This window comes from Balaenoptera physalus, assembly GCF_965194825.1.
Source record: "Balaenoptera physalus genome assembly, chromosome: 8".
Taxonomy (NCBI): domain Eukaryota; kingdom Metazoa; phylum Chordata; class Mammalia; order Artiodactyla; family Balaenopteridae; genus Balaenoptera; species Balaenoptera physalus.
This window is the reverse complement of record NC_138887.1, coordinates 76,879,385-76,906,753: the sequence shown is the minus strand read 5'-3', so window position 1 is coordinate 76,906,753 and position 27,369 is coordinate 76,879,385. Positions and strand designations below refer to the sequence as shown.

General features: G+C 42.0%; 1 protein-coding gene and 1 pseudogene across 2 annotated transcripts in view; one reads left to right on the top strand and one right to left on the bottom strand.

Moving 5' to 3' along the window:
- The first annotated feature begins 1,184 nt into the window (after positions 1-1,184).
- Positions 1,185-27,369, top strand: part of LOC309665449 (lysosomal dipeptide transporter MFSD1 pseudogene) — a 59,425-nt pseudogene continuing 33,240 nt past the window's right edge. Inside the window, exons 1-2 of the transcript XR_014268472.1 lie at positions 1,185-7,598; positions 12,024-12,133. The product of XR_014268472.1 is annotated as a lysosomal dipeptide transporter MFSD1 pseudogene (transcript). The remainder of the gene's footprint in view (positions 7,599-12,023; positions 12,134-27,369) is intronic.
- The window catches only part of CHN2 (chimerin 2), a 324,377-nt gene continuing 310,831 nt past the window's right edge, over positions 13,824-27,369 (bottom strand). The window contains exons 10-13 of the mRNA XM_082471987.1: positions 23,798-23,875; positions 21,378-21,515; positions 19,596-19,701; positions 13,824-15,629 (exon numbers count right to left, since the gene is read on the bottom strand). Of these exons, the coding sequence (XP_082328113.1) occupies positions 15,458-15,629; positions 19,596-19,701; positions 21,378-21,515; positions 23,798-23,875 (494 nt within the window). The 3' untranslated portion in view covers positions 13,824-15,457. The remainder of the gene's footprint in view (positions 15,630-19,595; positions 19,702-21,377; positions 21,516-23,797; positions 23,876-27,369) is intronic.

Below are 27,369 nucleotides of genomic sequence, written 5' to 3'. Positions count from 1 at the left end.
TTATCTGATACATTTTTGCTTTTCTCTTAAAATTGGCAGAGCACTATCATGTTGCAATACCCTTTGAAGGAGATGTGGTTAGGTGCTAAGATGCGGATGGGGAAGAATAATGTAATACCAGAGGACGGCTGCTGAGATTTTATTAAATATTGTACTTTGGGAATAAATGAATGATCTAGAGGACATGACATTTCAGAACAAGGCTCCACAGCACATCCTGACTCTCTCAGGAAACAAAGATAATTCCACTTTATTGTTTATTAGAAAATCACTGATGTAAATAAAAGTCATGTGTTACCACGCAAGGTAATGTTCTCTGGCTGGTCACCTGGTTCCAGGTCAGGGCCAGGGTAAACTAGATCCTGTAAAGGGTGACTTGCTGCCTGCAGTTGTTCATTTCCATTTTCAAAGGGTTGATTCGGTTATGCTCCATTCGCCAGGTTATATCTTCTCTTTATGGTTTGTCGATGTGTCAGCTCATTATGTCACATGTGTACAGGGAGGAGGTGGATATCTGATGGAAGGGTAACATGATGCAGGAAGGGAATCTTTTGGTTTCCTCACTTGCATAAAGGCCAGTGTCAAAACATAGTTAGAAATCTGTAAGAAATAGCTGCTTTCCTAAGTCACAGGCTGTCAGGGGAGGCGCACCAAAGTTTTGGGACTCAGCTTTCTGTTAGGTGCCAACACAGGTAAATCTCACATTGTACACTCCAGTGAACATTCAGTTTCATCTACTTTATGTCATTTCACTTACATACTGGGGGAAACTACTTCAGCTGCAGCTATAAAACTTTTATAATAATGGCAAATTTTAAGTTCTTACTCTGGGCTTTCACTTTACTATGTGCTTATCCAAAAGTGGATAGTGTTCTCACTGTTTTAATGGTAGAGCAACCCTGAGAGAGAGCTATTACAAGTTCTACAGTTTTATCCTAGAAATTTGAAGCAAGTTGCTCCAAGTCACAGGACCAGAAGAGGTGCAGTTATTTTGATTCGGTTTGAGTTACTCTTTCCCTAATACAATGTTCTTTTAATATTGCTATTTGAATCTCATATTGCCTTTTAGTTAATCATTAGATCAATAAATATTTGTTGGTATCAAGGCTATTACATCAAAAGAGGTAGTCATACTTAAAAGATTCGAATTAGGTCATCGTCTTCTAAGTTTCCCACTTAGAATAATGCTAAATCATATGTGGTTGCTTAAATATTAAAGCCCTATGGAATCACAGAGCACTCAAAGCTCAAATTAACACTGGGAATTGTAATTATATACATTTCTTGTGAAAAGACTTGATGGTTGGTTTGAATTACGAGCTGTGTGGCTTTGAGAAAATTACTTAATATCTTTAGGCTCTGGTTTCCTTACATGTAAAGTGGGGATAATACTATCTACTTCTCTGGATCGTTGCCAAGATTAAAGCAGACAATACATTTATTAAAGTCCCCAGCACAGTGCCTGACACGTAATAGGCACTCAGTAAATGTTAGTTTCTCCTTGACTGATTTCTTTCATTGGCTGTGTAGGAAAATCATGTAAACAGACTCTACAGATGAATCACTTCCAAGTGCTTTTGGAAAATAAAAAGGGTAGAGAGTCTTAAAGTTCACTGTCATTATTGTTGGTTAGGGCCCATTGCTTTCCCCCCAAGAACATAAGGTTAAAATTTACCGGAGAGTATTTAATATACAACAATTTGCTCTGAATCTAACTTTTTTTTCAGGAACATACTTAATGATTAAATCAAATCAAGCAGAAGTTTTCTGTATGTGATTCAAGAATGCTCTTCATCCTTTCGGCACCGAAATTGCATTACCTGTCATTGAAGGAGGAAGTGTGCTCAGTTAAGCTTGAAAGCAATGTTACCAGAAAAGGATTAACAAATCATAAGGCAGAATCCTTAGAAGTAAGGTCACTACCAGACTGTGGCTGAGGCACAAGCCAAGGAATATGTTTAATATGTGTTGCCCCATTAGCTCCTGGAATCTTAATATATAATCCACATCACCGAATCAGACCCAAAGGAGGGAAAGAACAGGAGCATCATGTCTCTGCTATGTAGACATGGCATTATTAATTGTTTTAAGAAATTAGTTTTTATTTTATTAAAGTAATATATGCACACAGAGTTCAAAAGTCAAATGTTATTAAGGCGATTATAGCACGTTACAGGGGTTTCTTATCTCATTCCTTCCCTTAGTTCTCTTCCCCAACCACCTTCAACAATTTTGCCTTTTCATTTCCGACATGTGCACATCTCTACATTTCTAATTAATTTGTGTATTATGCTCTCTTTTGATTTATCGATATTTGACCTCTATTAATTTCCTATTACGGTATTTGAGCATTCTGTTCTCTTATACCACCATGCCTTCTGCTTCCTTTCTCTCATATCCCAGTACGGTGGTCATATTACAGCCTTTGTTTAATTGACAATTCCATGTTGATATTATTGTGCCTTTGTAAATATTGTTCAGGCTAAGCATTATAGTGTACAGAACATTATATTTGCTTTCCTACTTTTTGTCTTTTCCTAAAGTTAATAATGGCCTCTCCCTGCCCGCCCTCCCCCCCACCTCAACCCTTTCAATCTGCTTGTTTTTAGTCCTATTTCTAATTCTTTCTACACTTTCCAATGGCTTCTTGGTACACTTTTCTGCAAGTGCCATCATATCAGTATATATGTGTTCCATTTTGTTTTTCCTAAAAATATCCCTCCTGGACACTTCCTTCTCCTTCCACAGGGACTGACCTTTCTCTGTCTGTTGCACAGTCTCCTCCTGGGGATGCCTTGAGTCTCCTTCTTTCTTGGTGGAGTTGCTTGTTTTGCTGAAGCACATTGTCAGATGGGGCAGCAGCAGAAGGTATCGTGGTGGCCGTCTTCAACGTGGCTGTCTCTTTAGCCACACAGTTCCATCTGGACTGTTTATCCTCCATGCCTCGCACACACCATCCTCCTGGGAGATCTTTCTACCCTTATTCTGGACAGTCCCTTTGTGCCAAAGGTGCAAAGCAAATCTTGACGTAAACATCACACAGTATAATTAATAATTAGATCATGGATTTTAAATGTAAAAATATAAAACTTTTAGAAGAAAATATAGAAAGAATGTCTTTGGGACCTAGGGCTAAGTGAAGAGTTCATAGACATGGCTAAAACAAAGATCCATAAAAGAAAAAATAACTAAGTTGGACTTCATCAAAACTGAGAAAAACTTTGGCTCTGAAAAACACTCTGTTAAGAGGATGTAAAGACACACTACAGACTAGGAGAAGATATTTGCAAACCATATATACCTAAAATATATAAAGGACTCTCAAAATTCTATAGTGAAAAAGAATCAATTATGAAATGGGCAAAAGACTTGAACAGTTGTTTCACTAAATTGGAGATACAGATGACAAATAACCACATGAAAAGATGTTCAACATCATTAACCATTAGTGAAATGCAAATGAGAACCACATGAGATATCAATATGAACTTATCAGAATGACTAAAATAGAAAATAATGACGACACCAAATGCTAGTGAGGGTGTGGAGAAACTGAATCACTTACATGTTGCTGGTGGGAATGTGAAATGGTCCAGCTGCTCTGGAAAACAGCTTGATAGTTTCTTAAAAAGGCTAAACATGCAAATATGACCCAGAAATTGTACCCTTTCCAAACTGGAAACAATCCAGATGTCCTTCAGTAGGTGAAAGGCAAAACAGACTGTGGTAAATCCATACCATGGAATATTTCTCAGCAATAGAAAAGGATAGTTTACTGAATCTTAGGAGTCATTTGGAATTGTTGACAGATAGCATTGGAAGGTGGAGTAGATGTGATTGCCTACAGAGAAAGTACGGCAAGAAGGCAGCCTTGGAGAGCGTTCCAAGGGACTTGGAGAGTTCTAGAGGGAGAATGGGCAGAGGAGCCTGGGCAGAGGAGCCTGAGCAGAGGAGCCTGAGCAGAGGATGGGGGCGAGGGTGGTGTCACAGCAGCCGAGAGAGAGGGGGTTTGAGAAGAAGGGAGTGGTCAACTGTGCCAGCAGATGAGAAGCCAAGTAAGCAGAGACCCGAAGCTGCAGTGAGGTTGATGGGGCTCCAGGGAGAGCACTCTGGGGGGAGCACAAGCACTGAGGCTGGACCTGGTGGTGTGAAGGTGAGTCGCAGCACCTCCACACCTGCTCCCATGCCATCTGGCCTCAGTGATCACCCGTGAGGCTGGTGGCTCGGGCAGGCAAGCAGGCATTAATTTTCAAGTTTCAGAGGGGAGAAACCTGGGGCTCAGAAATGTTGGAAGCCTTGATCTGGGACCGAGCCAGATCTTGTGGCTCTAAATTCAGTGCTCTTGTAGGGCTCCCATGATGGCTTTCCACCACATCACAGCACAGGGCAGGTGTGGCTTGGCTTCAAAAACCCATTGGGCAGTAAACTGCTAGAATCCCCCTATAATTTGCTAGGCAGCAATAAGTGATGTCCTGTAACTGAAGAAAGGTTACTAATGCTTACTAATAGCGTAAGCATTCTCATAAAACTTTCCCACAGCTCTTGAGTTTTTAGACAAACATTTGTCTTACTTACTGTGTGACCCAAATACTCTACTGAGTGCTGTACGTAGATTATCTTAAGCCTCACAATTACTTCACGGAATATGTACCGACACTAGTTCATTAAAATGACAAGGAAACTGAGGCTTAAGAAGTAAAGTAACTTTCCCAAATTATACTATCAGAAAGTGATAAGAGGCAGGATTGAAACAAGGGGGTTGTAACCTGCAATTGAACTTGTGTAACAGGCAATTGAACTAGAGACTTAGATCTTCAGATTCTCCAAACAATTATTTTGAGGCTTAATCATGCCTACTGGATAGAAGGAGAGAGAATATGGTGAAGATTAGGTGAGTTAATCCTCAGTAACTGAAGGGTTCAGATATTGGACAGAACTCTAAATGTAGACAAGAGTCAATATGCATTTTCAGATTCTTCTGCTTCTAGAATCACCCCCTCCTCCATGACACCAAAATATTATAGGATATTTGAATATTTGTAGAAGGATTATTCTATTAATTTAGAAAATGTTTGAGTGCCTACTGTATGCAAGGCATAGTGCCAGTTAGGGACAGGGGTAGACTGGTGAGCAAAGTAGACCAATTCCTGCCTTCATGAAGTTTACAGGTCAGACAGTGTCATTTTAGAGATAGAGGTGGTTCCATGGTTATGGAGGTGACAGTCCTTTGGGGACCGTGGTCTGTGGATGTGGAGGGTCTTATTCAGCCTCTGAAAGTTTGAACATCCTTCCCAATGCTACAAAACTATTTCCCCTTCTTCATTAATAAGTCCTGAGTTTCTTCAGGTATCCAAACACCTCGGAAAGGGTGGATTTAGCCCCAGTTCAGGTGAAACCCTGACTGTTCTAAACCAGTTCTCAAATTTATCCTGCATTGGAATCACCTGGAGGGCTTGTTAAAAAGATTGTGAAGCATCACATGAACGACCGCGGTCACGTGAGCACAGCTTTCGCGGGGCTCTGGCGGCGGCTTCCTCCGGGAGTTGCGGTCACGGGCATCTCTCGGTCTCCCGCCGCCGGCCCGGGGGGAGCGGGGGAGGAGGAGGAGGAGGAAGCGAGGGCGCTGCCAGGCGGCCCAGACGACGCCAGCACAGGAGCCCCCGCCGCCCCGCTGCCCCGCGGGGGGCTGCCGGACCTCTGCGACCCCAGTTCCTGGCGCACAGGCTTTTGGTGCTGTTGCTGGTGCTTCCTTCCTTGGCTTCGGCTATGATAATCCTGCTGACCCTCAGACTCAGATTAAAAGGATATGCAGGTGAATACCACGAAATTCATGCTGCGGTATGCCTGGTATTCTTGGCCCAATGTAGTTTTGTGTTTCTTTGGTGGCTTTTTGATAGACCAAGCATTTGGAATACGATGGGGCACCACTATTTTTAGTTGCTATTTGTTTTTGCTCTGGGTGGAATATTTAATGCTTTTTGGCCGATGGATTTTGGACGGTTATGTTTGGGATGGGTGGGGAGTCCTTAGCAGTTGCCCAGAATACGTATGCTGTGAGTTGGTTTAAAGGCAAAGAATTAAACTTGGTGTTTGGTGTAAGTTGGACTCCAGCTTAGCATGGCTGGAACTGGAAGAACGGTAAACAGGAACCTCATGAGCTGGCTGCATTCTAAGGTTTAAGCTTCCTTGGGCTCTGCTGGTCACACAACCCTTGGGGTCACACTTATGACTGGGGATATAACGTATTCTTTCACTAGTCCGTGCCTTGGCCCTTGCTTGTTTGGGTCAGACAGCGGAAAGAATCCTTCATAAAGAACAAAGAAAAACAGGTGAAGTTATTAAGTTGACTGATGTGAAGGACTTCTCCTTACCCCTGTGGTTCATATTTATCACCTGTGTCTGCTATTATGTTGCCGTGTTCCCTTTCATTGGACTTAGGAAAGATTTCTTTACAGAGAAATTTGGATTTTTCTCCCAGACAGCGAGTGATATTAACAGTATAGTGTTTGGGCTCCTGGTGGATAAAACAGGAAGTAACATCATCTGTGTGCAGTGGTGACCACGCTTGCTTCCCACATGATGCTGGCCTTTATGCTGTGGAACACTTGGCTTGCTATGTGTCTCCTGGGACTCTACTATTCGTTGCTTGCCTGTGCATTGTGGCCAATGGTGGCGTTTGTCGTTCCTGAACATCAGCTGGGAACCGCATATGGCTTCATGCAGCTCATTCAGAATCTTGGGTTGGCCCTCATTTCCATCATTGCTGGCATGATATTGGATACTCGGGGATATTTGTTTTTGGAAGTTTTCTCCATTGCCTGTGTTTCTTTGTCACTGTTATCTGTGGTCTTACTCCACTTGGTGAATCATATCCAAGGTGGGAACCTAAATTATTCTGCAAGACAAAGGGAAGAAACAAAACTTTCTCACGCAGAATGAGAAGTTTAAATGACTGTGTCTTGAGAATGGGCTGCACACATCATTGGTTTGAAAAACTCCTTTTTTTTTTTTTTTTTTCAAGTTTAGAGTTTAGTTGTTAGGAAAAATAATGGTCTGGAGAGTTATTATATTTATATTTTGAATACACTTATTTTAAAGTATAATTCTGAGGACTGTTTTAGCCTGTGTCTTTTGTATTGCTGAAGAATTCTACTTTGGGATAGGTTCATCAGTGGTGAAGTTTAGAAAATTGTACCTGGTACATGAGGTTGATTTTGAGTACGGACAGTGAATAATGGAAATCTTTGGATCTCGTACTGAGATAATTTTCACAAAGAGTATCATAGGGATATGGCTTTTTCTTTATCTTAAAGCAAAAAAAAAAAAAAAAACTTTTGAGGGAGTAGAAGGGATTTTTTTTTTTTTGATCTTTTTGTATCTTGTCCATAATGTGCCCCAACTGCACATGTACACAGTTATTTTTAGTCCCTTATAGTTTCTTTGTATTCTGTTGCTCCAGGAGACGTGTGTCCAGGTACAAGCACTGCAGCAAAGGGGCCCAGGGCCCAGGGCCCAGCCTGTCTCAGTTTGAAGTACATGGCGTAATACTGTATGCTTAAAAGTTTTAGAACAGCTTGAAAGTGCATTCCTTATTCAGGGTAAGTTTATTTACATCCATTTTTTTTCTGATTTATGGTGTATTGTGTCATTATTCAGTTGTTAATTCTTTAGGCTTTGACTGCCATGTGACTGTTCTAGCCCATGGATGTTGAAAGTATGCCTTACCAGTTGGGAAAAGTCTGCTGCTGTGGAGGGCCTGTGTGGTCTGGTCCTTGCCTTCCTCTTTCCACTACCTCTCTGGCTCAGCTATAGTGAGCTGCTTACATTTTTTTCAAATTGGTCACATCTCTTCCGTTCTCAGGGGCTTTGTCCATGCTGCTCCCTTTGCTTAGACTATTTTAGCCAGGATTCTCTAACAACCTGGTTTCATAGGATTTACGACAGAAAATTTTAGCCCCCCACTGGGAACCATTCTTCCTGTGGAAACTCTTCCAGACCCTTCAGGCTATATCAAGTTCTTCTAAAATTCCTGTGATCTTTGAAAACCCCTGTACTTTTCCTTCTTAGCTTACCTCAGCTTATCATGAAGAATTTGTGATGAGGTATGTGTGCGTGTCTCTTTCTTTAGGTTGTAAGCTCCATGAGGGCAGAAACTGTCTCTGATACGTTAATAATGATTGTGTTGATAGTGCCTAGCACAAAGTAGGCACAAAATAAATATTTTTTTGAATGATGCATAAATAAAAAGGAGAGTAAACTGGGACAAAAAACAGATTGTGAGGCCCCAGCCCCAGTCAATGATTCAGGCCTGAGAAGTTGCATTTTTAACAAGTCCCAGGCCATGGTGTTGCTGGCCAAGGGACCATACTTCGTGCCACACTGACCTAAACTAATCATGGTAATCTCATTCCCCTTGCTAGTGACTGGTTTAGCCATAAACATGCTATGCAATTCTGGCCAAGGTGTTGTGAGGGGATATATGTCGAGGGAAGGATTTCTTAGCTATTAAATGGGACATGCAGGATGAGAAAGACATTGTCCTGCTTCTCCTTGAAGCCATCTTCTTACACCATGTTTGTCAAAGCCTGAGGGAAATGCCAATAAACCGAGCATGATGGAATAGAAAGAACGACAGAACCAATCTTGGAGATGCCCTACATTTGGATTTCTTGTTGAGATAATTAATGTCCCTATTGTTGAAGCCCTTTGCATCATAGTTTCATATTATGTGCAACAGATACTTTCCTGACGGATGAATCTAGTGCTTCTTAAAGGTTAATGATCATCTCCTTACTATTAGAAGTCAGTAATCCATGCTCAAGCAGCGGCCTGTATAGGCTGTTGGTATTATATTGACCTTGCCATGGACTTGGGACTTGGGACTTTGTGACTGTTCCTGATTGTTCCAAGGTGATCATCTTGACCATTCCAAGAATCAAGAACCTGTTGGCCCATAAAACCTGATGGGTTTTAGCATGTGACCCCTGTGGGAAAGAACCCATATCACACACACACACACACACACACGCACGCGCTTATTCCTCACTTGATCCATGGCACTCAATTCCTGAATTCCTGGCCTAAAGAGGTCTATTTTTGCCTTGTTACACGTGTTTTCTGCTTAGACTTTGGAGTCTGAGCATCTCTCCTTGGTGGGCTGTTTGGCCTGAGCTTCTGATTCTTGCAGCCCTACGTTGCCCCTGGCAGTAATGCCCTGCTCCAGTCCCATGCCTCCACATCCTCCAAACCTGCCAATTATGGACTAACCTGGGCTTGCCCTACCTAAGGTTGGTCCTGCGTACAATAATCAACATTTGTACATTACTATCCAGTTTATACTGAGCTTTTAGTTTTTATATTCAGGATCTCAATGGATCCTTGCGTAGAAGCACTCTGACAAGAAGGGGAGATCAGGTACTCTGTTATTATGCCCATTTTCAGATTCCGGAACTAGAACAAACCAAGATTATACCCATTGTGTAAATTAGGACATAGAAAAAAATCAGGTAATTTGAGTGATCAAAAATCTATTCCAGTAATACTTGCTTAACTCTTTAAGAACATCTTGAAGTACACAGTTTTTCAAGAAAGTATGTTAAGGTTATAAATTTTCTGCAGCAATGAAAAATTTGCTCCCGTGGATGATTTATCATACATATGAGGTTTATAAGCCTATGAAAGGAGAGCTTTATGGGTTTTCTTTAAAAATACAGGTTTTATCTTCTTTCTTTAACCCCATTCACTGTAAAGGCTTAGCAATGTGCCGTGCACCACATTGTCCTCACTGAAAAGCCCCGTTAAGTTACAGGGACTCCTTAGTTGCTATATCCAAAGGGGACTCATCACCTTATCATCTTTTTTTTTTTTTACTTTCAATTTATAAGTCCAACAAACTATAACAGTCACTTTATTAAAAATTTTTTTTTATTATTATTTTTTATTTTTGGCTGTGTTGGGTCTTCGTTGCTGCGAGTGGGCTTTCTCTAGTTGCAGTGAGCAGGGGCTACTCTGTGTTGCGGTGCGCAGGCTTCTCATTGCGGTGGCTTCTCTTGTTGTGGAGCATGGGCTCTAGGTGTGTGGGCTTCAGTAGCTGTGGCACGTGGGCTCAGTAGTTGTGGCTGTGGGCTCAGTAGTTGTGGCTCGCGGGCTCTAGAGTGCAGGCTCAGTAGCTGTGGCACACGGGCTTACTTGCTCCGCGGTATGTGGGATCTTCCCGGACCAGGGCTCGAACCCATGTCCCCTGCACTGGCAGGCAGATTCTTAACCACTGCGCCACCAGGGAAGCCCCACCTTATCATCTGTAGCAGCATTTGACCCTGGTGACTTCTCCATCCTTGAAGTTCTATCTTTCTCTGCTTTCTTCTTACACTCCTGACTCTCTGCTTCCTCCTCTGGCCATTTCTGACCTTCCTTTCAAAGTTCTCTAACTTTGCCTGTTCCTTAGACTTTATTGTTACCCAGGGACCTATTATTGGTCTTCTTTATTTCAGCTGACTATACAGTCTGATCTCATACTTCTTTCTTGAGCTCCAAAACCATGTGTTCAGCCATTTGCTAGACATTTTTACATGGGTGAACCATTAACACCGTATGCATCCTGCAAACTGAACCCATGATTTCTCCCTGCTGAACCCCCTTTCCTTCCTGTATTCTTTTATCTTCCTAAATAGTCATTTAATTGTAAAAACCAGAAATGAGGGTGTCATTTGTGATTTCATCTGTTCAATCTTGGCATCAAATCAGTAAGTCCTGACAACCCCCTAAATATCTCTCTTATCATGACTCTTCTCCATCCCTCCTATTGGGAGTCAAGTTCAGTTTGTCATTGCCTATAACATCTTCTTGATTAGCTTCTGTCTTTCTAATCTTACATCCTCTGGCCTATCCTCCATGTGTCACCAGACCAATCTTTCTAAGTTTGACTCATACTTGGCACACAAGGTTCCTTATTCCCTGGCACAGACCTGCTTGTTTAATCTCATTCCCCCTCTTCCCTCACATTTCATGTGCTGGTTAAACCCAACTCTGGAGAGTTCTCTGAACTTTCCGTGCTTTCATGTGTTTACGGCTGGCACCTACGTACTCTGCCTGGGGAAGCCAGGGAAAGTCTCAGCAGAGAGGAAACTTCGAGTTGAGACTTGCAGGATGAGTAGAAGTGTGCCTGACCAGCATGTGGTGTCCACCATTCTTGATCCCACGGAGTCTGTAATTCAGTGAGAGACAGATGGACACACAATTGCAATACTTTGTGATAACCGATGGATTAGAAGTATGTACAAATGGCAGTAGAAGGCAATGAAGGAGGTCCTTGAGTATGATAATATCTTTTCAACTCAGGAAAAAAATGACCCTGGCTTATTTGCATTTACAAAGCATCCAATGAAGCAAACCCCTCCAAAGCATAGGGTCTAACATGGTGCCTCGCATGTAGCAAAGTACATCGAAGGGGAACAACGAAATGGACTAGGACATTGTGAAACGAACCTGAAGACAAGGAAAGAGTCTTTCTGAACCACACTCATGAGACCCTCTATATTTCATCAAAATGGACTTCATTTGCCCTCTTCTCCTTCTCATCCTCTCTCCTGAATGTTGGTGCTCTAGAGAACTTTGAATCAGGCCTCTCCTGTATTTCTCTGTTCTGGGTCCCTGGGCACTCTTATTCAATTATTATCTTGGTTCCAATTAGTACCTCTGGTGTCGCTCCTAAATTCCTACCTCCAGCTTGGGTCTGTTAGTGCAATTGCTCATGAAATATCTCTTCCTGGAAATTTCACAGGTATCTCTAGTTCATCATGTCCAACATGGAACTCATCATCCTCCTTACTTTTTCCACCCCTCCTCAAGAACCTCTGGCTCTCTTTGTGTTCATTTCAAGAAATATTATCCAGTTGTCAAATTAAGCAGTGTGGGAGTCGTCCTTGATTCTCTAATCCAATCTATAACCAAACGTTTTCAACTCTGCCTCCTAAATATAACTCAATTCTGTCTATTTATCTCTGCCTTGCTACCACCTGATCCAGGCTACATCACCTTAGACTTATAATGACAACAATGAACATCCAAGTGACTCCCTGCATCTACCTTCACTACGCCCATCTGCCTGCATATTCTCTGATGGATCCACAGTCAAGTAAGTGATCTTTAAAAAATGTAAACAAGATTGTGTCATTTGTTTCTTAAAACCCATGAATGCTAAAGTCAATGTGGTGTCCTAGACTGTATCCTGGAACGGAAAAAGGACATTAGCGGAAGACTCATAAAATCCAAATAAAGCCTGGAGTTCAGTTAATAGTAATGTACTAATGTTGGTTTCTTGGTTTAAATAAATGTACTGTGGTTATATAAGATGTTAACATTAGGGGAAAGTGGGTGAGGAGTACACAGGAACTCTCTGTAGTATCTTTGCAACTTTTCTGTAAATATAAAACTACTCCAAAATTAAGTTTATTTAAAAAAAAAATTTGTAGCACCAGCGCCTTTTATGTTAGAGTCCAAAATCCTTAGCATGACCAGCTTTCGCTCTCCAGCCAAACTAAACTTATTATTTAATTCTTCCAGTGAGATAAACCTTTTCCTTGCCAGTATTCACAGTGTCTGGTCCATTAATAAGTGCTTGATAAATGTTGGTTGAAAATTAATGAACATTACATTTTTAAAAATCAAAAGATTGACTAAATTTGGGGATTGATAGATCTTGGGAATTTGTAAGCTACCTGAGTTGGGTTTTCGGTTGGAGGCAGGATGGCCCAGGCAACACACCTGTAGTGGTATGTGACTTTCCTCAACTCCCCGTATCTCCCTTCCTTCGTCCCTTCCAGGCTGCTGTCCTTGAAATTCTGCACCAGGCCCCTTCCGAGCTTGGAGACCAGGTGCCCATTTATGTTAACGGGAGAAAGAAAAAGGTCTTCCCCCACCCACACTGCCCTGTCCTGTCTCCCACAACCCACCTGTGGGCAATTTAACAGTGGGTTCTGGAAACAACGCTGCCTCCTTTCAGGTCTAACTACTAGAGTTATTTCAATGGCAGGAATTTCAACCCAGGTAAGAGGAGCCACGTCAGGCTGCCAGATGGTGGGGAAGATAGGCGTGGGTGAGCAGGCTTCAGACTAATGGCAGGTAGAGGGGATCAGGTGTTGTAATCACATTCGAGAAAAGGAGTCAAGTGAACCTCATTACACATTATAGAGCCCGTTATAATAATACCCCTTATTATTACTCGGAGTTGGATTTAACCCGGGACAAATCCTTTTCTCTCATGTGTTTTCCTTTCCACCTCATGTTATATCCTTTCCCCTCCTAAGTCATCATTCTTAAAATAATGATGATAATAAGAAGTAACTATGACTAATTACTTTAGATCATCATTTCATCTAAGGTGTCCCAATCAGAATATTTCCAAACCCAGTTTTTCAGATAAGCGAACTCGTTCCCAAGGTCATATGCAGCTGATAAGAGGCAGATCTGCTATTCAAAGTCAAGTCTTTCTGACTCCAAAACTCTTTTTCTGCCCTCCTGCAAGTTGCCCAGGGTGATGTGCTCTAAGCACCACATCTCTCAATGAAGGACATAAACAAACACAATGGGTCTTTATAGAAAGGGAAGCTGGAGTATTGGAATCTTAACTACAGGCAGGCTCCTCAGGAGGAAGCTGGAGGAGGGAGAGGGGCCAGGAGGTGTGGACTCCGTGGGGTGTTTGTTTGTTTTCTCATCACGTCTTGGTGATGGTAGACACGTTATTGCCCACAGTCCATCTGGGAGCAGTGTTTTGAATATTCTGCCCCCCTTTCCCCCAACATCAATTTCCTTCACGTCTTCCAAAATGATAGACAGAAGAATTTAATACATTTAATGCTTTTCCTTCCATTTACACTATCATAAATTACAAAGTATTGATCACTTCACAAAATAAAACCATTTCCAGATAATTTTTTGACAGTATCAAGAAGTACATAAGCTACAACAAACAAATCTGTACAGTTGGGAGGAACGAAACTAGCAGGGACCAAGTAGAACCATTCTGACCCCCGTGTGCCAGCGGAGTCCCTCCACATAGCCCTCGGGACTTTCTAGGATGACAACTGCACTGCCCTCTCCCCTTTCAGCTCACTTATCACACAGTAATTCTCTTCTGGTCACTCTGAAACAAGACTAGTGAGTATAATGACATGAATCATCTCAGATAATCAGAGGAAAAGACGTTGTAGTTGGGGTTAAGAAAAAAAATTGATTGACAGTTTTTGACGTTTTGAATATTTTACCTATGTTACAAAATATAGAAATCTTGGTGTGGAAAGCTCATGCTAAGATAGATAAATATAACCAATAAGATAGAACTATAGTAATCAAATCATATGAAATTATTATCCATCAGAGTTACTTTGATCAAGGAGGAACACACATTTGTAAAAACCAAACATTCATTCTTTAAAAAAACAGGCTTGTTTATAAAACAAAAATGAAAAAAATCAACAACTGCAGATTCACTTTTCATAAATACAGAAATGTGGCGAAAATGCAACTTGACATTAACAGATGAATTCAGAATGCTTGCCTGAAAAGAAAGAAGTGCTAACTTTTTACATGGCCCAGATATAACCAGTGTTTCCAAATCATTTTATGTAAAATGACCATGTTCTGCATGTTCTGTGATGTACACACATGATATGGAAAGACTATGACCAATTCCAGAACATACTTTGGGATTTCACAAAATTTTTATGGAAAGAAAATTTGTGGATGTTTCAGACAATCCTACAATTGCTATAAACATACACCGCACGACAGCAAAATGCCAGTGCTTAACAGCAAAAACTTTCAAAAGCAGGGACAGAGGTGGGAGGTGAAATTTCATTGCAAAGCACTGATAAGGACAGAGGTATGTCAAGATAATACTGCATTCATGGTAAACTTTTGAGGGATCACAGCAAGAAGGCAGGACAAGGTACACAGGGTAATAATCAATGCACTGCATTGAGTTCTATTTGCTAAAATAAAGTAACATTCTTGCAGCTAAAATAAAAATACATTTTACAATATAAGTTTCATTTAACATTTAACATAGAATTGTCTTCTTTTTGTCAGTGGAAAATGTATAACTGTATCAAGTACCTCTATGAATTAAGTTCCCTTTTATTACTGATAAGACTGAAGTTTAAAGGTCTACATTGTTTTTTAATAAGTTAAAGAAAGATTTATTAATCACTCTTCCAGCAAAACAGACATACAAGGCACAGCAAAGACCCAGGCGAGGGCTTTTTCTCACCTTCATCCTTGCTGTTCTCCTGTGGAGGGGGCCAGTGTCTATGAGACACAAGAGCCGACATGGCGATCCTCTGTGGTCCAGGAAATTCCGCCACTTGTTTGGAAAACAAATCAAGTGTAAAAGATGTTTTTATTTCTTTAGCCTTATCAACTTAGATGGGTCTGGGGCCATTCAGCTCACTTCCCTGGTGGATTAAAACAAAACATCTTCGTTTTCTATTAAAATCTGCACAATCAGCTTTTGGTACCGCATGTCATGGAGGGTGGTGAGGGTACTGTCCTCAGGGGGCCTCATCAGCGTGGGTCCAAATACAATCCCCAGATTTTCAGCATTCATGAAATTGTCCTTTTCATTCAGAGTCACCCTGCAAGACAGACATATACACAGAGGCATTATACAGACTGGAGGGTGGATTTGTATACTGATTATGAACTTCTCTGGTTTGGGAATTTGCAAAAGAAAATTGAGAATTGGAATTATAGAGAAGTATTTTTTTAAAAGGTAATTTTCTGACTAAAAAAAGTTTTAGATTATTGACATTGCCTTCAGCCAGTAGAAGTGAACTACTAAGTCAATCTGGTATAGACACACTTTTCAAAATTATAAAATCAGTCCTTCTTACTAAATAAACGTGGAACTCTCATTGAGGGAATATTGGTTTAAAGGGGCAGTAGATTATTAGGTGGCCCATAGTGCATACAGATTTAGTCTAGGCTTGTATGGATGTCTTTTTTTCCCTCTTGTCGCTGTCTACTGGTCTGTGTGTGGGCAAACCAGGAAGCTGAGGGCAGATTCCCTGTCTGCTGGCAGGGCTATAGTGCCTGAGGAAAAAGGTCAAGCCATCATCATGGGACTGGGAAATGGCTGGAATGTGGCCAAACGAAAAAGCAGTTGGACATTACTCCTAGTTCCCACAGGATGAGGTCTGGAGCAGTGATTATTATTGGAATTGAAAATTGTCATTTCATCACTAATCATTAGGGAAATGCAAATCAAAACTGCAGTGAGGTATCGCCTCACACTGGTCAGAATGGCCATCAACAAAACATCTACAAACAATAAATGCTGGAGAGGGTGTGGAGAAAAGGGAACCCTCCTACACTGTTGGTGGGAATATAAATTGGTACAGCCACTGTGGAGAACAGTATGGAAGTTCCTTAAAAACTAAATATAGAACTACCATATGATCCAGCAATCCCACTCCTGGGCATATATCCAGAGAAAACCATAATTCGAAAAGATACATACACCCCAATGTTCATTGCAGCACTATTTATAATAGCCAAGACCTGGAAGCAACCCAAATGTTTATTGACAGAGGAGTGGAGAAAGAAGATGTGGTACATATATACAATGGAATATTACTCAGCCATAAAAAGGAATGAAATAATGCCATTTGCAGCAACATGGATGGACTTAGAGACTGTCATAATGAGTGAAGTAAGTCAAAGACAAATATCGTATGATATCACTTATATGTGGAATCTAAAAAAAAATGGTACAAATGAACCTATTTACAAAACAGAAATAGAGTCACAGATGTAGAAAACAAACTTATGGTTACCAGGGGAAAGTGGGGGGGGAGGGATAAATTGGGAGATTGGGATTGACATATACACATTACTGTATATAAAATAACTAATAAGGACCTACTGTATAGCACAGGGAACTCTCCTCAATACTGTGTAATGACCTGTATGGGAAAAGAATCTAAAAAAGAGTGGATATATGTATATGTGTAACTGATTCACTTTGCTGTACACCTGAAACTAACACAACATTGTAAATCAACTATACTCCAATAAAAATTATTAAAAAAATAAAAAGAAAATCATCATTTCAACATCCAGGTTCAAGAACTGCAAAGCCTTTAAAAGATGAAGTTCAAACTCCAAAGTTGGCTTAATACCTTCCAAGTAGAATAAAATTATGATCTCTCTGATAGTTTGCTTTAAGGAATTTAGGTTTTAGGATGTTCCTAACAGATCTAAAAGGGATTACATTCTCCAAAGAAGAGCAAAATAGGATTAACATATGCTTAGGTTTTGCACAGAAAGCCATCCCTTTGTGTTTATTCTTTTGAAGGTAATTAAGACTAGCCATTTAGCATTATTTTAGGAAGGTTAATTCAGCTTGCATTGCCTTCACCTTGCGAAATTAAGAGGGAGGTAAGAAAGAGGACATTCTTCACTTTCAAACTGCTCATATTTCCCTGCTAAGTCAGGCATCACACCTGACCAAACAAGATGGCTAGCAAACCCACCATAGTAAAAATACTAAATAATTGGCATTTAAGATTCAACTGGCACATGTCAGCATTTCTCCTGAAAATGATACTTTGCCTTCCAAAGTGTAACAGTTGGGCACTGAAAGAAATAACTTAGAGCTATTTAAAAGCCATGCTGACATTCAAGTCTATTTTTTATCCAAAAATTAATTGTACTCTTAAATTCAATAAATTAATCAGGGACTTCCCTGGTGGTGCAGTGGTTAAGAATCCGCCTGCCAATGCAGGGACCATGGGTTCAATCCCTGGTCCGGGAAGATCCCACATGCCGCGGAGCAACTAAGCCCATGCACCACAACTACTGAGCCTGTGCTCTAGACCCCACGAACCACAACTGTTGAGCCCACGTGCCACAACTACTGAAGCCCGCACACCTACAGCCTCTGCTCCGCAACAAGAAGCCACCGCAATGAGAAGCCCGCAGACCGCAATGAAGAGTAGCCCCCGTTCTCCGCAACTAGAGAAAGCCTGCACGCAGCAACAAAGACCCAATGCAGCCAAAAATAAATAAAATAAATAAATTTTAAAAAATAAATTAATCAAAATGGGACTCTTCTAAGCTACATGTTACATCCCGGATCACGTTAAATATGAGCAAGAGTATTTATATGTTTTAAAGGTAGAAAAATTAAAACCTCAATGCCTTACTGTTTCTACACTGTTCTCCACTTGCTTCCTTTCACTTACTGAATGGATCTGTAAGTTGGTCAGTATAGGCAATTTTTTTTTTTTTTTAATCTAAGAATGGGCTGTTGCCATGTAACTTCCGGAAACAGAGAGGAAGGCACACAGAAGCACCCTGATCCTTCCAACATCTCAAAGACCAACTCATTGACTTCACTATACAAGTACAGTGAAGGAAAGAGATCCGTGATTTAGGTAAAAGAGTCTGGGACCAGAGACTTAGTATCGTGTGGGCACCCATCTCCATCTGTCTCACGTGCTCTCACACAGATAAGCCGGTGTGTAGCCCTCTGTGGCAGGCACCCCCTGGGATGGCTCTCAGTGATCCGTGCCTCCTGGAATTCATACCCTTCTGTAACCCCTTCCCCTAGAGCATGGGCTAGACCTAGTGACTTGCTTCTAACCCACAGGGTATAGCAAAAGCAACGGGATATCACTTCTGAGATTAGGTTACAGAAAGACTATCTTTCATCTTGGGTGCTCTTGCTTGCTTGCTGTAAGGGCGGCCAGCTGCCATTTGGGTGAGCTGCCTATGGAGAGACCCATAGGACAGGGAACTGAGGGTGGCCTCCAGAGAACAGTCAGCAAGAGAGGCCTGCAGTCTAATAGCCACTGAAGAACTGAATCCTGCCAAACACCATGTGACTGACCTTGGAAGTGGAGGCTCCCCGACTCAAGCCTTCAGAGGAGGTTTGTAGCCTGGCTGTCAGTTTGACTGCAGCCTCATCAGAAGCCTTGAACCAGAGGCACCCAGTGAAGCCACCTGGATTCCTGATCACAGAGACTGCGCGATAATAAATGTTTATTGTTCTAAGCCACTAAGTTTGGGGGCAGTTTGTTCCTCAGTGATAGATAATGAACACGTCAAGTAAAACAAGAGATCAGAGTGGGAATGCGCTTGTCCAGAAGGAAGGCAGCCTCAGGAATCTGGGACGCTAGTGCGCAGGAGGACAGACAGAACACAGAGCACGAGGCCGGCATGGGAGGAAGGTGCAGAGGCGGAGGCAGTGCAGGCAAATGGTTAAGACAGAGTAAGGGCCACGGCTCAGACTGGGGTTCAGTCCTGGCTTTACTGCATCTCTCTGCATCACTTATTGAACCCCCCCAAGTTTCAGCAATATCGTCTAACAGTACCCCCCCTCACAGAGATAACACATCTAAAATGCACGGAGCAGCCCCTGCCACGGAGTGAGTGGCTGGCAGTTATGAACGGGGCCGGCCTGGAGAAGGCGGCCCAATTCACTCTGAAGGGCGGTCTGTCCGCTCAGCGGGCTGGGGAGGCTGTGAACCTTTCCTGATGCGTAACTGCCCGGGGCCGGTAGGGGCCGCAGAGGCAGCGCCGAGCAGGAGTCAGCTTACTTCTTTAGGTGGGTCATCAGGTACCGGAGGGTCTCGTAGTGGGCAGGGGGAAGCAGCACCAGCACTTCGTGGACTGCTTCCAGCCTCTCATCCGCACTGGAGATTTCTGTGAAGATCACACGTAATGAATATGCGGGCAGTGTTGAAACATTAGAGTCTTCAGGGAAGTAACAAGAAGTTTGGTTTGTTCAGGTTGCAGAAAAAGGGGCAGTCTACTAACATTTCACTTAAAGTAATCAATGTGTTCGTGTCTTGCCGTATTCCAGAAAAGGCTTTGAGGCTGGGAACCACGTGCGTATTGAACGTCCACTGGCTGTGTGGCAGGCGGCTGCCCACGGTCCTTGCCCTCCATGAATCTGCAGCCCTGTAGATGCTTGCTGGTGGCACACGCACCGACTGTGTTTTGCCCATTTTCTGAACACTGGATTTGCTAGAAAACTCACTATCCCCAGCTTTAGTTTAAATTGGACCACACTTGGGAGCATTCTCTTGAAGTTGTCTACCAACTCTTTCCGTGGCAGGCTTCCATGACGGAATACACTCTACAGTGCAAGGGCACTGGCAGGTGAGCCAGCCAACTCAGTCTGCGCTGACGGCACTTTTCACCAGAATGTTGGCGTGGTTAACCCCAGTGTGCCGTCCAGGTTAGGAAGTAGATAGTAGGCACGTTAACAATGGGAGGAAGCATGCATGCTTCTGCTTTTTAGGACTCTGATAGGTATTGGCAGCGACTCAAAGAAAGCTCCCCTGGTCACTCCTCCTGGGGCAGAGGGCACCCTGCTGCCAGCACCTTCTCCCCCAAGACCACCAGGACCCAGGAAAGAATGGTCTCACCAGGGAGTAGGGCCACAGCTCATCTGGAAAGTACACCTTGCGCTAATCCCAGCCGGCCCACGTCTCTCCCCATCAGGCATCTTGTTATTATATTTAGCAACACATAACCTTTAAAGGTTATATTTTTTTAAATAAAAAGTTCCTTGAGGTGTGCTTGACTTCTACGTCATTCATTCTAGCACCTGAATCTCCCCTTCCTCACCATGCTCCTGGACAAAGTGTAGTGCAATTCCCCCCACTCCCCAGCACACATATACACACTATGGTTCTCTCTCCTGACAGCGGTGACCCAAGTGCCAAACTCTGAATGAGCAGCTATGGACTGATGGAAGTCCAATGCTGACGTTCCATTCCTGGACCTGTGAGCTCAGCTGTCCAAGCCTAGCTTTCCTCCTCTGTACAATGGGATTAGAGTATGTGATTCATCGGGTAGATGGGAAGATTAAACAAGGAGATATTGGTGAGAGTTCCTAGTATAGTAGTTGACACAGTATATTCTGGGCCTATTACTAATTTTGAACAGCATCAATGTGCAAAACTTGGCGTATGACTTTAATTGATGAGCAATGGGATTCTGCCTAATAGATGAAAGTAGTTAATCTATACAGTCCTCATTGAAGAACATCTGATTGTTTGCTGCAGAAACATTCTGCTTTCAACATATAACAGAGTAAGCCTGACTGTGCTGGTTCCCAGCATAGAAGAAACGATTGGGAGAGACAGAACTGCCTGGCACCCAGCTTCAGCTGAGGAGAGCTGGCTTAGTACTGGGTCAACTCAGCTGGTGAACTATGCCTGGTTTTCTCTTAACTGTACCATTGTGCCCTCGCTTGGCAAAGCAAATCCTCATGCAATAATTTAATCAGGTCTGAGTTTTAATTTTCTTGAAGTCAAAAGCATTGCACTTAAAACTTTGGTGCCATTAAAAAATTAGCTCTCCATACTTACTTGCTGCTTCTATAAATTTGGAATAGGTATCATAGGTGATGACAGGAATGGGTAAGTCTCTGAAATACAGTTTAAGGGCTCCAGTGATGATGTTTATGTCTGGATAGATGTTGGCAGATATATCGGCCTTTTCACCATCTGAAAAACAATCAATGATCCAATTCCTAATTAGGACCTTATTTCACCAAGTTAAAGCATGCCCAGAAAGAAAAAAAAGATCCAACAATGAATGCTCCTTTACAAGTTTCAGCTGACTACTTTGGCTTCTAATAACACTGAGATGCAGGAAGTAACAAAAGAAGTTTGGTGAGAGGGATTTTGGGTCTGAGGGTAAGTGTAGCCAGAAAAGTAGTGAAATAGACTTAAAATAGTTCTTTGGGTCCCAGCCCCTGGTAATTTGCTAAATAGAAATCTAGCACAGTAATTTATATTCTAGACACAAAGGTTCATAATAGAATAACAATCTAATCTGAAGTAAAAAAATCAAGAATCTCTTATTTAGTATTCTTTGGACTTGGATTTGAAGATCACATACAGAAAATAATGGTTGAATATCTTCAGTTTCTAATGTCTCTTTCAGGCTTACTGAAGTTTCTTTTCACTTGATTACCTCTCCCCTAGTCCCTAGGACTTTAATCTGGGAAACTTTAACCTTCCCTCATGTATAGGTAATGTTATATTTCTTACTATTTTTACAATCATTCTGAAGACATTTTTTGACTTTTTGTTTTACCATTAGTAAATATCAGTCCAATTTAATTGTTGCAGTCTATAAAACTTTTTGGATAGAAAAATGTTTCAATCATATAGGGACTATTAGCATTTTCCTTTATACAGAGAATTGAAAGAACAAATGCCTCAGCAAATTTGGTTCTGAGGATTAAAAAAGCTCCTAATGTACAGAAAACAATAAGAGTGTAGCAGATATGCCATCTGATCCCCTTATTTATGTATTTAACAAATATTTATTGAGAATCTACCATGTGCCAGGCACTATTAAGCCCTAGTGCATCAAAGAAGAAAAGACATATGGTTGTCCCTCAGTATCCAAGGGGGATTGGTTCCAGGAACTTCCCACTGTGTGGACACCATAATCCAAGGATGCTCAAGTCCCTTATATAAAACGGCATAATACTTGCATATAACCTATGTACATCCTCCAGTATACTTTAAATCATCTCTAGATTACTTACAATACCTAATACAATGTAAATGCTACATAAAGAGTTGCCAGCATGTGGCAAATTCAAGTTCTGCTTTTTGGAACTTTCTGCAATTTAAAAAAATATTTTTGATCCACGATTGGTTGAATCTACAGATATGGAACCTGCAGATACAGAAGGCCAACTGTACTCCCTTCAAATAACTCTAGTTAGACTGGGAGTCAGGCCTGCAACTCAACAATTACAAGGAAATAAGAAGACTGCTATGCTGGAGACATGTGGAAACAAGGGGGCGGGCAGAGGAAAAGGAAATGGAATTCTTAGGTCAGCTTGGGGTGGTTGGGGAGGAGTCATGATAGAGGAAAGACTTGAGCTGACACCTGATGAATAGGTAAGTGCTTGCCAGGCAGAGATGTGAACACATTCTAGATGGACAGAGCAACGTGAGCCCAGGTGCTTGTTCATGAAAAGAGGTAGGGTGTATTTCAGTACTGCTGGGGTACAAAGTATACAGACAGGAGGAACTGGCTATGAGCCTGGACAGATAGGGCAGCTAGATCATCAGAGACCTTGTCTACTACTCTGCAGAGTGGAGGTCCTAGCGAGTGGGCTAGACGTTCCATCTCTGATTGGCTGTACCAGAATTATTTGGATCATTCAACAGATATACAGATTCTTGGGCTCACTCAGCTTCCTGAATGAGTCCTCGGGGTGGGCCCTGGTGATCTGTATTTTTAATAAGTTCCCAAGTTGGCTCATGATATCTGACCTATGAAAGAATATGGCCTAGAGGATGTATGGCACAGTCACAAAGAACAAAAGGAGTTACCTCCTAAACTTCCCCTACTTCAGTGCCAGGGGTACCCCCATCCCTATGCTCTCTTCTTTAGAGCTTTGGGAGAAGAAATCAAAGGAATCTGAGATGGAGGATGCAGAAGGTACCCTGGTGCCATGTGAACTGACCATAAATGTTGGGCAACCAAGTCAAGAACCTTAATGGCACCAAATGCTGTCTGATCATTTTCAAGCAGTATTTTAAACTCACTTCTCCATATGGTCAACTGTGCACGACTTTTAAAAAAACACTTTCCCCAGAGAAGCAGAGAACTATGATATTTGTAAACCGTTACTCCTTGGCTTCCTAAAGAACAGCTCTCAGTAGCTCTAAAAACCCATTCCCATTATGAGTAAAATCTGGTTCCAAAAGAGAGGATGCTAAGGATAAATCATTTGGCACTCAAGAAAGTGCAAGCCTACCTCTGTCAAATGCCATTTTGACATCTTCGATGTGTTCAGTAAACCCGGAAACTCTATAAAGCCCTTCTGACTTTAGTCCTGTTAAAAAAAAGGGACAGACAGATTTTAACTTTAGCTTCCTAAAACATCTAAAAAAGAATCTGATTTCCTATCTACACTGCGTGCTATCAGGAAATGAGCAAATATAGTCAGTGCTCTTATATATTACATACTGTCACGTCAGAACTTGAACTTGTCCATCTCAGTTTCTGTGCAAGTCTGTCTTCATTTGCTTGTGTGGCAGTGGAGACCTCAGCGATCTGGTATTCCTCCTGCCTGGCTTTGCAAAGTGAACCCATGGTCAAGATTCTCATCAACCGTGGTCTCCTGCTTCCTTTGTTCATCTGACAGCTGGATGTGATTTCACTGCAGCAAACTATTTTCCCTGCAGCATCATTTCAATCCATATGCCATACTGCGTGTAGCAGTGTACTAGGTACACAATACAAGTATGCATGTGTGTGGTACATATTATCCTGATTTTACTGAAACTATCCAGATTTTATAGCCTTATATGTTTAATCATAAACATGACAATATGTTAAATGTTTAACTACATATGATTGATTTAATTGGTATATCTTCAAATAAATGATCATACAAACGGATGCAGGAAAATAAAATTCTATTGAATGATTCTGGAAACTTGATCACTGTATACTTAGGCTAAGAAAAAGATGTGGGTTCTGCTCCTAGATCTTATTGATTTGTTAAGATATTTCCAAAGTATCAGACGGGATAGAGGAAAAGATTTCAGACCTTTTATGTCAAAAACTAGCTGCTATCAAACTATAGCTACAGCAATAGTAAATAAGCAAATAAATAGCTTCTACTGCTGCTGCAGTATACTCTGTCAAACTCCTGATAACTAACATGCGTTTCTGTTTTTCACATGTACTATCTGCCATATATAAGGGTTGACATCGGGTCTGCATCAGAGACAACAAATGCATGGCATAAATACTACCCCTCCTCTCTCCTGTGACCAGAGGAGACATTCTTAAGTGACCTCAGCTTTTTCTCCCACTGAGTAGAACTCAGAATTCGTCTCAGGACAGTTGTCTAGGATGCCACTACTGATCAACTGAATTGGCCCACAAGATGAGGCCAGGTGTCATCCTGTTCTAGTTGGCGGTGCATGTAAGCACGCTCCAGTCCAGTTGTAACCTGCACTGCAGCAGAGGCAAGGACACGGTGGCACAGGGGAGCACAGTGCAGTGGACACTAGCCCTGCCTTTTGATAGAACAGGCCATGGGGAAGGTCTTACTCAGGAGCTATCTTTAAAGGACATCATGAAGGACAGGCTGGAGCTTGCCAGAGTTAGCAGAGGCTGCCAGCTCCCCGTCTAATACTAGTTCTCCACTTCCTCTGTTGTGATGAAACCCTTGGTTTTTAGAACAACATCCATTGCAGAGGCCATTAACTCCTGGCCAGTGTGAAGAGAGCAGAAGTGATGTGTATAGTGCCTGGGTCGTGGACTTCAAGAGAAAGGGTATGCTCTTTTGCTCTTGGTTGGAATGCAGATGAGACGGTGATAACCATCTGGGACCATGCAGATGAGGGCAGCACTCAGGGAAGACAGAGCAACAGCTTGCAGGGTCTGGGTTCCTGTCCCTGGGCAGCTGCTCCATGAGCCCTGGGCTGCTGCCGGACACAGAGATTTCTATCTTTTTGAAGACACTATTATTTGGGGTCTCTGTGACAGCACTGAAACCTATGGGTTAAGTACATCGGTTAGACACACAGATTTGGAGGTGGAGTTAGGGGAGTTGGTCATTCCAAGAAAAAACCAAAAGAAATAACACAGTTGAGTCCTATTATGTTGGGCCCTGTACTAGGTCATTTATACGGATCAACTCATTTTAACCCTCGTAACTACCTTAGGAGGTACAACTGATTCTGTTACTTTAAAGATGAGAAAATAGATATTCAAATGGAGTAACTTGCCCAAGGTCATACTATAGCTAACATGAGAAGGGGTTGGGAATCTAACTTCAAGTTCATGATCTTTTCACTCCGCCATATCGTGCAGAAACAAGTGGCGACAGAAGCATTTGGAGAACAATAAGAAATTTGCTATGGGTGGAAGACAGGGTAAGATGTTGGCAGCGGTGGCAATGAAGCTGGGAATGGCAGCATCACGTGAATTTCTTCCAGCCCGTCCTCTGGTTCTGCTCTCATGCACAGGCCCCTAATGCCTGTAGCTCCAGTCCCTTTGCTGTGACTTCCGTACAAATTCCTAACTTGTGCTATTCTAGCTCTTGTACTGGACATGCTTAGTGCTGTGCTCCCCGGGGACACGTTAGACACCAGATGTGGTAGTAACTTTGCCCGAATTAGTAGTAGTCTCTGATGAGGATCACTATGGGATGATCCCAGCTTCCTCAGAGAAGCACAAGTCCTGATTGCAGGCTCTGGAGAGGCTGATGATCTGACCCTTTGGGGTCGCGGAGTCCTCTTAACAGCAGGACACAGGGCTGCTCTTCCCAGCCACTCATCCAGAGTCAGGGCAAACCCCTCAACTCGTACTCAGCTCAGCCCCTGCATCAACAGCTTCACCAGATTCCAAAGCTCCCATTCAGCTCTGACAGACACAGCAGTCAAAAGGCAGGAGGCATTTCTTACAATTTGAGATGAAATGAGCAAGTCTTAAGGGAACAGAATAGCTATCGTTTTCATCCTGTATGGAAGAGGGAATAATTTCCTATCTCTAAAAGGTTTGGGATAACAAGTTATAATATCCTGTTTTGTTTTGGAAAGAATGGGATGGTTGGCAAATGCATAAATACCTGCAGACTATATTACGCCAATTTGGACACAATGATGGATACCAACTATAGCAGGGTAAATACATGGCAACAATGGTAAAAGCCTTTCCAATTATCCAGATTACATCCAACAATCCAGTTCTCCCTAACCAGACTCTATCCACCATATCACTGAACATTTTGATACTGAAAAGTGGCCAAAGCACAAATAAAGGAAAGATGACTCAAGCATAATATAAAGAATCTCTTCTTTGAAATGTTTCTATCTTCCTTGCCTTCTCAATTTTCAATGAATAGATCTTTTCAATTTTTTAACTCTCCTCTTTGAAATAAACAGAACCAATACTAGGAGTGAATTTCTATATGGTAGAAAATATATGTGTTGACCAAAAATTTCTTTACTTATTTAATAGAAGCACTTTCAAAGACTCGATTCAAACCTCACCTCTTGCCATAAACCCTTTCTGAACTCTCCTCAGATAAGATTAAAATGTTTTCCTCTGTGACTCCGTGGTTCTTTTTTAATAGTGTTTTGAATACATGTACTCACAGCATTTATTTATTTGCCCCCAACCCCCGATTCTGCATATTATGCTACGAATTTCCTGAAGGTGTAAACTGTGACTTTTATATCCCCAGTGTGTAGCACATGATAAATGCTTAGCAAGCGTGTGTTAAATGCATACATGCATGGTTTATGTACGACACAGAAATTGATGTCGTTGGTTGGATTTAGCGTGTGTGCACGTGCACACGTGTGCATG